Source organism: Macroventuria anomochaeta (genome assembly GCF_010093625.1).
Source record: "Macroventuria anomochaeta strain CBS 525.71 unplaced genomic scaffold BU25scaffold_7, whole genome shotgun sequence".
In the NCBI taxonomy this organism is placed as follows: Eukaryota; Fungi; Ascomycota; class Dothideomycetes; order Pleosporales; family Didymellaceae; genus Macroventuria; species Macroventuria anomochaeta.
Genome location: NW_022985368.1, coordinates 859,272 through 874,739, shown reverse-complemented (window position 1 = coordinate 874,739; position 15,468 = coordinate 859,272). Strand labels below are relative to the sequence as shown.

The following is a 15,468-nucleotide window of genomic DNA, read 5'->3' as shown; positions in this document are numbered from 1 at the left end:
TAAGAGCTTGGACCGAACACTTGACCGGTGCAAGTGCCGAGTAACGCAAAATGAGCAAAATAGAGGGGCATAATGCGTACATGACATTTTTGGATACACTGACCTACGTAGAAGTTTATAGGCCTACATGTTTATGATCCGCTCTATCGATCTGAGACTCTCGCGCAAAGAGATGAAGGCCTTCCTGGCACTGTCATCTTCCATCACTATCTCCAGCAAATTTCGGCTTCGTTCCTCCGTGAGTATGCCTGTGTATTCCTGAGCGCGATTTGAGATACGATAGAGGACTGGCAGTCCAAATACTCTTTCGATCGTCTCAAAGTAATGTGTGATGGCTTGTATGAGGATTTTGACCTGTAAATGACCATTTCCAACCGAGAAGCCAGCTATTTGAAGCCTTGGGACCATCTGAAGCTCGGACATAGCACTTTGTGAGCCTTCTTGTAGTCCTGTTAGTAGCCGGGAGCAAAGACAGTCATATATAGCCACGAGTTGTAGATATGCCAGCAGTATTTCGAGGACTATGACAATGCTGATAGTTGTTGAAGCGGATGGAACGTTCGCCGATCGAAGTTCATTGTCATAGTCTTCAAGGATCTTGACGAACTTTGATATGCTGTGTAGAGCATCTTCGAATCGCAGCGGTCCTGTGGAGCCAAGTTGGCTGGTGTCTCCATCGCCATTTGGACTTGTAAAGAGTACTTGATCGGGCTCGCGAGACGGCGAGTTGTTTCGAGTGCTGTGTAGAGAAAGACTCGTGCGCAGCCGGAAGAGACGATGTTCGAGATTGACGTTAGAACTTTTCAAGCCAACAAACATGTCAGAAGCATCAACGTGTCCTGTTGAGCTCTCGTACATGCCTTCCATCGGATGCCTGGTATATGCGAGTTCGTAGAAATCGATATCCCCTATCCGGGGCCGTTGGTAATCAAGCTTTGAGAAATCCGGGAAGTCTTCTTGGAGGGCTGAAGATTGGGAGGTGGTTGTCGAGGTTGGAGTCGGCAGCATACTGTCTCTTCTGTCCATTGCAGTCGCGCCTGACTCCAGGTGGTTAAGAAAGTCGATATCTACATTGTTCGAAGTAGACAGAGTGTTTGGAAGCCAATAGGAAGTAGGTAGCGCCGCAGGCCTGGGATTGTCGGAAGTAGACTCCATGCTTGCCATTGTAGCACGATTCCTCGGAGGCAGACCTGTCTGGTGAGACAATGTAGTGACACAATGTGCTTTGAGGCGGAGACATCGGCCGCATGGTAGCGATGTGTTTGGGCTCTCCCGAGGAGGGCAACGAAGTTTCATGCTGCGGCAGCGATCACAAGCTGACCGTTTAGACATGGATACCGGAGGCATGTGATGAGATATGGAATTTGAGATGTGAACTGTGTTGTATTACTACGGAGGAAAGCAGCAGCGAGGCTGATGCCAAGTGACACTGCTAACGAGCTGGAAGTACGCTAACCAAGAGGGGTGACGCTAATCGTACACACCCTCGAACACATGGCTTTGGGCGTAAGGCGTGGCACAATCAAAGTCGAGCACATGCAGTAAAGAGTACAAGTACGTAGCGAAGACTGAGGATGTGTAGATCTCGTGCGTTTTGCAGGCGTTGTCTGGCTGTCTTCTGTACCGCCCGCGCGCCCTGCCGCGTGGGTAATATAGCTGCATTATAGTACTAGCATCATTTCAGCCTTTACAAATAAGCTCAGGCAGGATCTTGGGTGCATCGGGACCATTGGGTTTTATTTGTTCTAGGCGCGGAAGGCGCCGTTACCGACGGAAACTTGGACGCGACGGCACGGGCCAGGTACCGCCTCTTGGCAGTGGGTACCGTCAACCTCTGCCGTTAAGCTGTGTTTCTCATCCTCCTGGACGGTTTTCAATGAGCAAAACTCCCTACAACGAAGGGATCCGGAGCTGAAGGGCTGACGGTATCCGTCATGCAAAGCCACGGGAAGCGCTCGATAGCACTTTGACGTCTTTCGACTCGCCTCGCACTTCCTGTAATCCGTACCATGTGCGCTTCCAGCTGACGGCAGGCAGTACTCTTCCTATATTGGAATACGCTGGACGCCTTACGTCTTACCTAGGAGCTCCCGCAGCTCTAGAGGTACGCCTCGCAGCTTACTGCCAGACTTAACTTGCACGTTGGTTGCCTAAATATGCCGCCATCGACGAGATGGGAACTGAAGGCCGTTGCAGTGAGAGGGCGAGATCCTTCCACAGTACCGTAGAGTTGAACAATTGTTGAGGATACGCTCGATGACGGAAACTGAGTGGGGCTTCCAAGGGGCGATGAGGAAGTCGCATTCACTACCCAGCGATTTCAACTACTCTCAGTCGTTCGTCCATTCCTTGTCGTATCCCTGGGGAGACGGTGCTGCGCGAGAGAGCTCCTAGCATTCACTGTACTCCTCGCTCTGATGTAAAGGCGAGCCAGTCCCTAATGAGGAAGGGAATCCAGAAGTCGCCTATCTCTGCCCTCTCACGAAGGCTGCAACATCACCGCGTCAAGACCTGGCCTATGTAAGATTATGCAAGAGCTTTCTTCTCCCGTGTTTACCGCTCTTGCTACCTTACCCAGCTTCTCGTACCGTAAGTTGTCGCATACGGCAGAAAGCTGCAGGGGTACAACAGACTGCAAGGTACTCCCGACCTACCTATCAGAACGCCTCTTTAGAGGAGAGAAGTTTCCTTCGTATGCGCTGGGAGGCTGTAAGTCGCTACGGCGAACTTGCATCGAATTCCACTTGCTTATCTTGCTAAAATGATGACAGTGCACCGATTCCGACGGGGGAGGTTCTGTTGTTCCGACTTTGTTCACCGTCGGTGTTGGCCTCCGAACTCATGATCCTCATCTACGCGTAAATGTAGCGGAAGAGGTTGTAGTTGATATAAATTGCTGGTCAGGAGGGCAGCATGCTCTATAGATTAGAAGCAAGATCTCGGTCGCGTCTCTGCTTGTCGTTTTCACTAACCGGGTTTTTCTCTTTATTATGGCCCAAGCCGAGCCTATTGCCATTGTTGGCAGTGGATGTCGTTTTGCAGGGGGTGTCGACTCGCCCTCGAAGTTATGGGAGCTCCTCCGCGAGCCTCGCGACATTCGTCGAGAAATTCCGCGCGAACGATTCAGTGTTCAAGGATTTTATCACCCCGATGGTGCTTACCACGGCCACAGCAATGTTCAGCATGCCTATCTGTTGGAACAAGATCCAAGTCACTTCGACACTGACTTTTTCGGTACGTGAACCTTTGCTACAGACGTGTCCAAAGCGTCTTACGCGACTGAATCATGTTCGGACGAATTATACTAATTTAAGTTTAGGAATCAAACCAAGTGAAGCGAAGTCGATGGATCCTCAGCAGCGCATACTCATGGAAACTGTGTATGAGGCAATTGAGGCAGCCGGAATGACCATCTCAGGCCTCAAAGGCAGTGATACATCCGTTTTTGCTGGACTCATGACGAACGATTACGGCATGTTGCTGACGCGCGATCTCGCACATGTGCCAACGTACCATGCTACTGGGATTTCCTCGGCCATCGTATCCAACAGAGTCTCGTACTTTTTCGACTGGCACGGACCTTCGATGACAGTCGACACAGGTTGCTCTGCAAGTCTGGTCGCTCTACACTTAGCAGTCCAATCACTCAGAAACGGTGAATGTGGAATGGCCCTAGCCTGCGGTACCAATCTGATCCTTGGTCCTGAATACTTCGTCATCGAAAGCAAGCTCAAGATGCTTTCTCCAGATGGTCAGAGTAAGATGTGGGATCAAGATGCCAACGGTTACGCACGTGGGGACGGTGTGACGGCTGTGGTTCTGAAGACCTTGAGCGCAGCTCTTGCTGATGGTGATCATATTGAGTGTATCATCAGGGAAACCGGTCTCAACCAGGATGGCGCAACTCCAGGAATAACAATGCCTAGCGCAAGTGCTCAGGAAGCTCTCATTCGAAACGTCTACGCCAAAGCTGGTCTAGACTTACGATCCGACACCGATCGTCCTCAATACTTCGAAGCTCACGGTACGGGGACTCCGGCTGGAGGTAAGCAACGTCTATGTACGAACTGCATGTGAGACACAGGCTGACTTCATGCACCAACATTTAGACCCAATCGAAGCCAATGCAATCCAAGATGCCTTTTTCAGAGAGCCTTTGCATCCTACTAACGGCAAGTCCGACGTTGAGGAACACCCTTTGTATGTTGGCTCCATCAAGACGGTACTCGGACATACGGAAGGGTCGGCCGGAATCGCAGCAATTCTGAAGACATCGCTGGCACTGCAAAACGCGACGATTCCGCCAAATCTCTTGTTCAACCAGCTCAGTGATCGCGTGGCTCCCTTCTACAACGGTCTCGAGATTGCCAGGTCTGCGAAGCCCTGGCCTAAGCTTGCACCAGGGCAAGTAAGACGAGCGAGCGTTAATAGCTTCGGTAAGATGGCCAATTGTGCTTGGTAATCGCACATTCGCTAACATCTCAGGCTTCGGTGGAGCGAACGCACACGCTATTCTTGAGAGCTATGAACCTCCATATCATAATGGATACTCGGCCCACGATCTTCGCCTCTTCACGCCATTTGTGTTTTCATCTTCTTCCGAGAAACTCCTGTTGGCGACCTTGCAGGCATATGGTAGCCATCTCTCCGAGTCGCCAGATGTCAACGTGGGTGATTTAGCCTGGACTTTGCGCCAAAAACGATCTCTCCTGCCTTATCGTCTCTCGATCACGGCGGATTCAATCCCCGACCTTGCTTCCAAAATCCAAACCCGGTTAGAACAAGATGGCCCAAGTGTTGGTGTTCGAGCATTGCCGATCAGTACGCCTGGAGCCAGACACCAGATTCTCGGAGTGTTCACAGGTCAAGGTGCCCAATACGCTCGCATGGGAGCTGAGTTGATCGAACAGTCCTTGATAGCCAGAACCATAATCGACGGCCTGGACCAGATGCTCTCGGAACTTCCATTGGACGACCGACCCACTTGGTCTTTGCAATCCGAGATCCTTGCCAGTGCTGAGAAATCGCGAACTCACGAAGCCAGGATATCGCAACCTGTCTGTACTGCTGTTCAGATAATGGTCGTGGACTTGCTTCGACACGCTAAAGTGGAGTTTGCCGCCGTCGTCGGTCATTCTTCTGGTGAAATTGCGGCGGCCTATGCAGCTGGTTTTCTCACAATCCGTGAAGCCATCTATATCGCTTACTACAGGGGCTTACACCTTGGCTTGGCTTCAAGCCCCCGTGGACCGAAGACACGCGGAGCAATGCTGGCTGTGGGCAGCTCGATGAAAGAGATGAGCGAGTTATGCAACTCTGATAGATTCGCCGGACGGATCTCGATTGCAGCCAGCAATTCATCTTCAAGCCTTACTATCAGTGGCGACGAGGACGCGATCGACGAATTGAAAAGGATGCTCGACAGAGAGGCGAAGTTCAATAGACGCCTAAAGGTTGACAAAGCCTATCACTCCGCGCACATGAAGCCGTGCTTTGAACCCTACGTCGCTTCGCTCAACGCCTGTGCGAGGACGAAACAGACCCAGAAGCCCAACACCCACTGTCTGTGGTTTTCCAGTGTATATGACGAAGCTATTGATCCACTCCAGGGTGTAACCGCAGCTTACTGGGCAGAGAATATGACGAAGCCGGTTCTCTTCTCACAAGCTCTCACACGCGCCACCATTCAGTCAACGTTCGATATCGCTCTCGAAGTGGGCCCGCATCCAGCTCTTGCCGGTCCTGCCAGTCAAACAATTGGAGAAGTTCGTCCGTCTGACAACGCCATTCCTTATCTTGCAATGCTTCGTCGCGGTACCTCTGCACTTGACGCATTCTCTACCGGCCTGGGTGAGCTATGGTCACGGCTCGATCACAGTGCTATCAATCTCGATAGCTACGAGAGAGCCCTTCACGGAGGGAAGCTTAACGTCTCAGTGGTCAAAGGGCTACCTTCCCGCCCATGGGACCACTCTACGAAGCACTGGCACGAAGCACGAGCTTCTCGAAACATGAGGTTGCGGACACAGAGAGTCCATCCGCTTCTAGGCGATGCGACACCTGATAGTACGCCTCATCACCTTAGCTGGCGAAACCTACTGCGCATCAAAGAGATGGAATGGCTTTCAGGCCACGAGATCCAAGGGCAAGCGGTCTTCCCGGCTGCAGGCTACATCTGTTCGGCTCTAGAAGCCTCACGCCTACTCGCCGATAAACGGAACATTCTTCTGCTCGAGCTTCAAGACTTTGCGATCCATCAAGCTGTTCCTCTGCCTGCAGACGACGCAGGGGTTGAGGTTTTGATCGAGTTAGCAGACGTCTCCACCTCCCGGGCTGGGTGTGTAGAGGCCGTGTTCACGTACTCTGCTGCTCTCGGGGCTGACGCAGAAGACCTCACACTCGCCGCAAGTGCGAGGGTCACTGTTAAGTTTGGTACCCCTTCTACCTCGACTCTCCCGGGAAGCTCTACCGGCGCTAAGCTTACACACGCCACTAATGTTGATGTGGAAGATTACTACTCAGCTTTGGCCAAACACGGGTACAACTTCAGTGGTCGGTTTTGCTCTCTGTCGCAGCTCACAAGAAAACACCGGATATCTTCAAGCTTAGTGAAGATAGACCCTTCCCAGGACGGGGATGCGTCATTGTTACTCCATCCGGCAGAGCTTGACGCCGCTTTCCAAGCCATCCTTTTAGCCATTAGCTATCCAAATGATGAACAGCTTCACACGCTTCATCTTCCAACCCAGGTCCGCCACATTCGAGTCAATCCAGCTTTGTGCAACACTTCAGACATGAGAGAAGCACGTTTCGCTCCCATCGAGGGTCGGCTTGTGGATGTTGGAGTTGATAGTGGGATTGTAGGAGATGTGTACTTCTACTCGGACAGCTCTCCCGATGCAGCTATGATACAGCTACAGGGCGCAAGGCTTGTACCACTGGGTGGATCAGCCTCCATTGAAGAAGACAAACAGCTCTACTCAACCGTTCACTGGATAGACAGCGGGCTCGACGGCATTAGTCATACGCGTGTACACCCAGACCAGAGCGAAATGATGAAGGCGTTGGAGCGACTATCAACATTTTACCTCCGGCAGATTGAGCAAGAACTTCCCGCAGATTCCCCTGCTCGATCAGAACGTCCGATCAGTTTCTACCTTGACCATGCTCGACGTACAACATCTCTTATTGACAATGGGAAGCACGGCTGGGCAAACAAGGACTGGAAAGACGACACTTTGCACAGCGTAATGGATGCGACCACGACGTTCCAGAAGTTACCTGATGTGCGTCTCATGCATTTGGTGGGACAGTCCATGCCACGTGTTCTGGCAGGGAAGACCACGATGATGGAAGAATTTCGCCGGTCCAATCTACTTCGCGAATACTACGCTCATGGTGCTGTGACACAAGCATCAGCTTCCTGGATCGTCGATATGATGAAGCAGATTGTGGATCGCTACCCTCATCTGAACATCTTGGAAATTGGTGAGTCGTGTCCGGCCTTGAGTCGTGAACACCTTTTGCGAGAGAAGCTCAACCAGCTAACAGACCAAGGTGCTGGTGCAGGACAGTCTGTGACGGAAAGAATACCTCAGGCCATCAACAGTACTCTGTTCAACTACACGTACGCGAACATTTCTGGATCGATTCAGAAGGATGGATCAGCATTCTTCTCTGAGCCAAACGACCCTAAGCCCGTGAAGATTTTCGATGCCGAAGCGGATCCTGCTAGTCAAGGTTATGTCGAAGGCTCATATGATGTCGTCATCGCATTCTGGGTCATTCATGCGACGACAAACTTGGAGCTCACCCTGCGCAATCTCCGAAGGCTGCTGAAGCCTGGTGGATATCTCATCATCGCTGAGGGTGGCTACAATAGCAGCAGTGGTGATGGCGGCCTCAATTTCATCTTCGGGACGCTTCCCGGATGGTGGCTCGGAGCTGACCAAGGACGCGTATTGTCACCGTACTTGTCCATGGCCGAATGGAAGCAATTGCTGGAGGCAACCGGATTCTCGGGTATCGAAGTGTCACCTCCAACTGAGCTGGCAGAGACGTTTGGCGTCGCAACGTTTGTTTCCCAAGCTGTTGACGATCAAATGAGCTACCTCAGGGACCCCATTGGTTCGGCGTCTGCAGTCTCTCCAGTAGAGGACCTGGTTCTCATTGGCGGACGTACTCATCGAAGCGCACATCTTATGGATGGTCTCCAGCAATACTTCTCAACTTCCGTGGCCCAACTTCGTGTGTTTGGCACTCTCGAGGAGGTTGATCATGTCACTCTTAGCCAAGCGACTACGATGGTGAGCTTGACGGAGCTCGACGAGCCAGTGTTCCTTGATATGACGGCTGCAAGATTCGACGCATTCAAGACTCTGTTCGGAACTGGAAAGACTCTTCTTTGGGTCACAAATGGTCGACTGACAGATGAACCCTATGTCAACCTCACGCTGGGATTCGGAAGGACGGCCGTGGTTGAGACACCAGATTTGCGCTTGCAGCAACTGGACCTTGAGGATCCCCAAACTACGGATCCTCTCCTCATTGCTAAGACCCTTCTACGCTTTGTGCAAGCGGTTCCAGAATCAGCTTTGTGGTCTGTTGAGCCAGAAATCGTCGTTGACTCCGCGGGCCGCGAGTTGGTGCCGCGTCTGAGGCCAATACCTGCCCTCAACGATCGCTACAATTCTTCAAAGCGTAGGATCGAGCGCAAAGTCGGATTGGAGGAATGCCTCGTGTCACTCGAGGTGACTGACGAAGGGTATACCGCCAAAGTGAACGCAAATCACACCCCGGATGCGGGCGCAGACTTAGCTCGTGCTTTTCTCAACCTCAAGACACTATACACCTCGACAAACGCCATTAAGACTACCGTCGGTCACAAGTTCATCGTTCTGTGTCAGGATCCCACTACCCATTTTATGGTTCTGGCGCTCGTGCCGTCATTGGCTTCGACGTATCGTCTTCCAGTGGAGTCAGTAGTCCTTCTTGGTACATCGTACGATGCAACCTTCCTTAGCCACCTAGCAGCTCACCTAATCTCCGTTTCCATTTTGGATACGGTTCGTGCAGGTCAGCTTGTTGCCCTTCACAACGCTAAGGATCCGCTCGCTACCGCGATCAAAGTTCAGGCGTCTTTCCGAGGCATTGAGCTACTCTTTACAGCCGATTCTACTGTGACCGATGCAGTCGAGCCAAATCTGAGGCTTCCCCCGTACATGACTCAGTCAGAGCTTAACCACCTGTTACCAGGAGATATCTCACTGTTCGTCGGGCTTTCAAATTCGGCAGAGGTTCGATGGCTCAATGAAGAGACAATTATGTCGAATCTCCCGACACACTGTCGACGAGAGACCGTGAAGACCCTCAGTGCTCGCCAGGGCCTTTCGAGTACGACAGGCACCGCAGAAGCCATCCGCACCGCCCTGAAGCACATCGGAACAAACCTGATCACTGGACTACCCACCACCATTACCGTCAGCAGTCTACTTGAGCCTGATCATGTGTTGGAAGATCCTCTAACAGTCGTTGACTGGACAGCCCATACGCCACTTTTGGCCGCTGTTACTCAACTCGACGCTCAGCAGATGTTTGATGACAACAAGACGTATTGGATTCTTGGCTTGTCGGCCGCCCTGGCGGTCTCCCTCTTCGACTGGATGATTGAGAAGGGCGCGAAGAACCTCGTCTTCACCAGTCGAAGGCCCCAGCTCGAGGAAGCATGGATTGAGTCACACAAGAGCCGTGGCGTTCGGGTATTGGCGTTGCCTTGGTAAGTATACTGGCTGTTCAAATTCGTCAGACACTGACAGATGTGCAGTGATATTACAAACGAAGACGCCCTGAAGACAGCACATTCAACCATATGTTCCAGCTTGCCTCCTGTTGGCGGCATCTTGAACGGCGCTGCGCTATTCCGAGACACGTCGATTTCCAACATGTCTTTGGACCAACTCTACGACGTCCTCCGTCCCAAGGTGTTGGGTAGTTTGTATCTGGACCAGCTCTTTTACGACCAGCCTCTGGACTTTTTCATACTTACCGCCTCCATCACCGGTCTTCTCGGCAGTGCAGGGCAAGCAAACTACACCGCCGCTAACCAGTTCCTGTGTGGTCTGGCTGGGCAGCGCAGAAAACGCGGATTGGCCGCTACTGCAATCAACCTAGGAGCCATCGCTGGAGTAGGATTGCTAGAGCGGGAGGACAAGAAGGTCCTGGAGTCTATCATGCAGAGACTGTCGCTCATGCCGGTGTCGGAAGGCGACTTCCATCAAATCATTGCAGAAGCCATTGAGTTTGGACGCCCAGATTCTTCCCTTCATGGGCCGGAGCTTACTACAGCTCTTCGTGCCATTTCAAGGGATACGCCCAATCCGCCTGCAATCTTCACCAACCCTCTGCTCTCACACTATCTTTCGGCTGAGTCGGACGACAAGGGGGCAAGGGGACCAAAAGGCGCTAAGCCAATCAAGGAGCTGCTTGCAGAGTGCGAGACGGAAGAGGAGCTGCAGAACATTGTGAAGGGTATGCGGATTCAAAGACGAACTGTGCTAAGGATTAGGCTAACGATCATAGGGGCGTTCTCGAATGAGCTGCGCAAGACTTTACAATCCACTAGTAGCGATGACGACCTCATGGAAATGCGGAGTGCCGATCTGGGCATTGACTCTCTCGTTTCCATTGACCTCCGGACGTGGTTCACCAAGAACCTCAAGGTCAATATGCCAGTGTTGAAGATCCTGAGCAACGATACCATCATCAGCTTGGTTCTGTTCGCCGCAGAAAATGTTCCCTCGGAGATGGTACCAAACATCGCCAGCAGGGCCGCTTCGAACGCACACTCGGACGGCAACGGCACGGTCAACGGCAATGGCGCACATGCGAATGGTGCCGAACTGGACTGGGATGTCGAGACTTCTCCGCCAAGTGACCTAGCCGAAGCCGCCACGGCTGCTGCCGTGGGAATTACGGCTAATCCCGATCCGAGCACCGTACTCCTTACTGGAGCCAGTGGCTTATTAGGGCACCATATACTCACAGCACTGTTAGAGCAAACATCAGTCAAGAAGATTATCTGTATTGCAGTGCGACGACTGCAGGAGAGGTTGGACAGTGGGGAGCTTCCAACTGACAAGCGCATCGTGTACCACCAAGGCGAGCTTGACGCGCCCCGTCTCGGGCTCTCCCAAGAAGAAGCAGCGACAATCTTTGGAGAGATCGGAGCAGTTATCCACAACGGCGCCGACACTTCCCATCTCAAGTCGTACTATGACTTGCGCCCCGCCAACGTCGACTCCACGATCGAACTCATCCGCTGGTGTCTGCCACGCAAGATCCCCATGCACTTCGTGTCTTCCAATGCGGTGGGTCGGTACTCCAACAAGGAGGAAATCGGCGAGGTTGCTATCAACTCACCCCGCTCACCGAAACCACCAGCGGATGGCTCGTCAGGATATCGCTCAACCAAATGGGTCGCTGAGGGGCTGCTTGAGAAGGTGTCTGACACTTACGCCCTCCCAATCTGGATACACCGTCCCTCGACTATCATTCGTACCGGCAAGGACGCCGAAGGTCTCGCTGCCCAGTTGGACTGGATGAATGCCCTGATTCAGTACATGGACAAGCTGTCGGCAGTCCCCAAACTCAATCACGTCACTGGTTTTCTGGATCTCGTACACGCACGAACTGTATGTACTGGCATCGTGGATCATGTCATAGGAGGGAATGAACGTGTTACAGGAGGAAAGGTTAGATATGTACACCATATGGGCGATCTCCTGCTTCCGCTTGCGAGACTGGAAGCAATTGGCGAAGGATCAGGCAAGAAGTTCCGACAACTGCCGAGAGAGGAATGGACGTCCGAGGCTGTCACCGCTGGAATGCACCCAGCTGTCGTGGTCTTGCTCGAGATGATGGATGCGCCTGGTTTGAAGGGGCCGCCGCTTTTCGTCAAAGGTCCTGGTTCACCCCACGAACCTTGACCAGTGGCATGACGTTACGATCTACGCTACTTCGCTACTAATTTTCCATATTGGATGCTCTACTCTAAGTTCCTTCAAAGACCTATAAACATGGCAAAGCTCACAACATGTACTGTTTCGCATACTTCGATCGCTGGACGTTTAATACATACCTTTTGGTTGCACGTCGTGTCTCCGCCTGCCTGCACTTCCTCCTCGTTTCAGTCCAGAAAATACTAACAGTGAAATTGTTCTCTGTAGAACACTATCGCTCATCTCAGGCATCTCTGCCACCTTCACGGCAACCTGAGCCTGAGTTTAATGCGTTCACTTAGCCATCTGAGCCACTGTTTGTGGCAGGAGATGAGGACGATAAGGTTATGGACGACCCCAACCCAGAGGAGCCGCCACCATCGTACCAGTCAACACCTACTACACCTATCGCTGCTCCTTCTGCTCTCAACCTGCGCCACGGCAGCAGTACACAGTCTCAACAGCTGCCACGATTAGCTGTAAATGCGGACATCCCGCTTAGTTTTGACTGCCAATGGAGAGCTTATTTTGACAAATCAGCTGGGTCAATACGTACTCAGTTATCCGGAGCTCATACCTTACTTTGGAGAACCAATGAGGCCAAGTACAGCGTACTCAAAGGATGGGTAGATGATGTCATTGTAAAGCAGCACCCAGCCGTCAAGCAGTACGACCTACAGGCTATCGTCTACCCAGCAGGTCAGCAAGCACGCTTCAAGAAAGTAGAGAGCTTTCATAAAGTAGTCCACCCTGATCGGAGTATGCTCGTGGTGACGGAGCTGATGAAGAAGCTTGGTTATGAGCATCCAGGCAAGGAGATAGCAGTGGACTTTGAGCTCACTGTAGTACTGGCTACTCCACCTGCACCAGTTATTCCTACTGGCAGCAGTATTCAACGCCAATCTGCCACAGTTGGGCCGAGGATAGTTGACTTGTTGGCCACTGAGGGACCTCGAACTGGGGTCACAAACCACTGGAGATATTGCTCTCCATACTGCCGCAACTATCAACTCACCTGCTGGGTTGACCTCTAGGATGAGGAGGAGTTGACTGGACGCGTGGAGAACTATTACCCGGTCAAGGCTACTATCCTCCACACTTGGAATTTTGAGGTTATCAACTCTGTCTCAAGTGTTGATAACCCCTCTGTCAACATCCGACAAGCCTCAACTTCTTCCCTTTGCGTAGGGTTCACCAACTCCAAGAGAACCAGAATCTGCCAAGCCTGCACTAACCTTGAGGCTTAGCCATCAAGGATTCGTCTAATCTCATCTCATTTGGCCTCTGACGGCGCCAATGCATCCTGTGTCTGATTGCCTGCCTACAGTGACCTCACAGAATGGCTGCAAACTGGCTCCCCTCACACTTGCAGCAGTCATCAATCGCATTGAAGCCGGAATTAACAACACACAAACATGTTACCAGACTGACTGGTGTTACACAGAAGTGTACCTGTACAAAGTAACACAACTTAGAGTCATGGGGTCAGTCATATGCACCAAACCGTGTGAAGATTGGACGACCAAGCACAATTTGAGACATCCACAGGAGCCACCTGTGCAAGTATCTCAAAGGCAGACCACATGCGTACTTGTAGGAGATAAGATACTGGTCATATGACAAGTTTGACATACCCATGAGCATCACACTGGTGTTTTGTGAGCTCAAGAATATGAAATGGAGCTGCAAAGTTGCAACCAAAAGAGCAAGCGAGCAATCTGACACATTGTATAGAGTTTTCAGAGCACATGTGCAGTTGAATTACACTACTGAGCAGTTTGTTGTAATAAATGAGGGTGCTTGCAATAAGCGTACTGGCAGTTGCAAGTACAGTTGGAGTCCTGTTAGTTGCTCTGTTGAACTGGAGTATTCTATGAAATGGTCAGAGTAATGTAGTCTTCTGCCAGCAATGAAAGTGGAGGGTTACTTTGCGCACACTGTCTTTCAAGGCGCTATTACTGCAGAAATCATGGAGGAGTTCTTGCAGAAAGATGTGCTGCCGCTCTTGCAACCTGGGTATCACATACTGTTGATGAATGTTGCGGTATTAGTCGGTCCATACGAGACCCTGTTACCCTTGCTCATACTGTTCTGGATTAGCACGTTCCAGAGTCAGTATATAGTCGTCTTCTCACTAGACAGCAACTCAGCGCACTATTCCATCGACCCGATAGTCCTACGTTATCGTTTACCGTAGCTATCAGTGTTCTACAGCGGTCCACAGCGCTACACACAACATGTACAACTCGCCAAAGACCGCAAGCATCAGACGGAGCACACTACCGCAGATTCGAAAAGCAATGCACAACCCCGAAATGGACGAGTAGATACCGCTGGGCGACTCCAACCTGCATCACCTGCTGTGGAGAGGGCTAAACAGGGGAGTCACTGACTCGAAATCAGAGGGTTTGATAGACATTACAGAAGACTTTGCGCTCCGCAGTACGCTTTTGCCAGGAACAATCACGTACGAGAAAGGCCGGTCACAGTCTACAATTGACCTCTGCTTAACAACCATGGAACTACAGTCACCTTCCTTTAATCTGGGCGCGCATCCGCACAAGCCACCTCACCAACATTTCCATTACAACTTTGAGTAGTTGTAGCACCACCAACAACAGACTGAATCAAATGGTTTATGGCTCATTTTACTCGTAAAAGCCTAGTATCTTGTTTGGTAACCATCTGCCTTAATAACAGCATTGATACAGTCCTGCATGCTGTGAATAAGGCGATGGATCAGTGTATCAGGTATGGTCAACCACACTACTTTCAAAGCCTCACAGAATGCCTCCCAATCCTCCTGAGACTCTCCTATGATATCGAATTCGGGGTAAGCAAGGTGCATGGCCCTAATAAGTGCCCACCAGAGGTGTTCAATGGGGTTAAGGTCTGGTGAGTATGGTGGGTGATTGATCATCCATATGCCGTGACGCTCCAGGTAATCCTTGGTCTTTTTTGCAGTATGAACCCGGGCGTTATCCTGCATAAACTGCTCCCTGGCTTGTAATAGGGTAAGAGACCTTCGTCTAGTGCTTTAAGATAGGACCAGGCGGTATATCCTTGTCCTTTGGAGGTGTTATCCCTTTCCGTGATCACCAGAGGAGACCTCCCAACCCGACCCCCCAAAGTAACCCAAACTGAAGCCCAAACCATCTGTTGTTTACCACGATTAGTTGTCACTTCTTTGACTTTATTATGGTCCCACTTCTCCTCTGGAAGCCTGAACACCCACTCAGCTATTACGATCCATGAACAACTTGCAAAACAACACTGAACAAACAGGACTACGCAACGAGACGAGAGCAGCCAAGGAACTGCAGTATTGATTGACCGAGCTGTGAAGCCGCGTCAGTGATACCCAGTATAATCAACACTTGCAATATCTGTTATACGAACTGGGATTGTATGAAAAGGACTGCAGTGGATACAACGTGGATGTTGTACACAAACAATCGTCACCGACCCATAT

At 51.3% G+C, this 15,468-nt stretch overlaps 2 protein-coding genes across 2 annotated transcripts; both read left to right on the top strand.

Annotated features, from left to right (window-relative positions):
* Positions 1 to 2,990: 2,990 nt before the first annotated feature.
* Positions 2,991 to 12,120, top strand: BU25DRAFT_484755 (putative polyketide synthase; the record flags this gene model as incomplete). The annotated part of the gene is made up of 7 exons (XM_033711206.1): positions 2,991 to 3,234; positions 3,320 to 4,045; positions 4,110 to 4,436; positions 4,486 to 7,488; positions 7,558 to 9,775; positions 9,824 to 10,527; positions 10,579 to 12,120. The coding sequence occupies 7 exons, from the start codon at positions 2,991 to 2,993 to the stop codon at positions 11,982 to 11,984; spliced, it is 8,628 nt and encodes a 2,875-aa protein (XP_033564732.1). The 3' UTR covers positions 11,985 to 12,120.
* A 223-nt stretch (positions 12,121 to 12,343) lies between these two features.
* Positions 12,344 to 13,030, top strand: BU25DRAFT_456262 (uncharacterized protein; the record flags this gene model as incomplete). Its single annotated transcript, XM_033710008.1, has 1 exon — positions 12,344 to 13,030. The coding sequence occupies one exon, from the start codon at positions 12,344 to 12,346 to the stop codon at positions 13,028 to 13,030; it is 687 nt and encodes a 228-aa protein (XP_033564731.1).
* Positions 13,031 to 15,468: the final 2,438 nt, after the last annotated feature.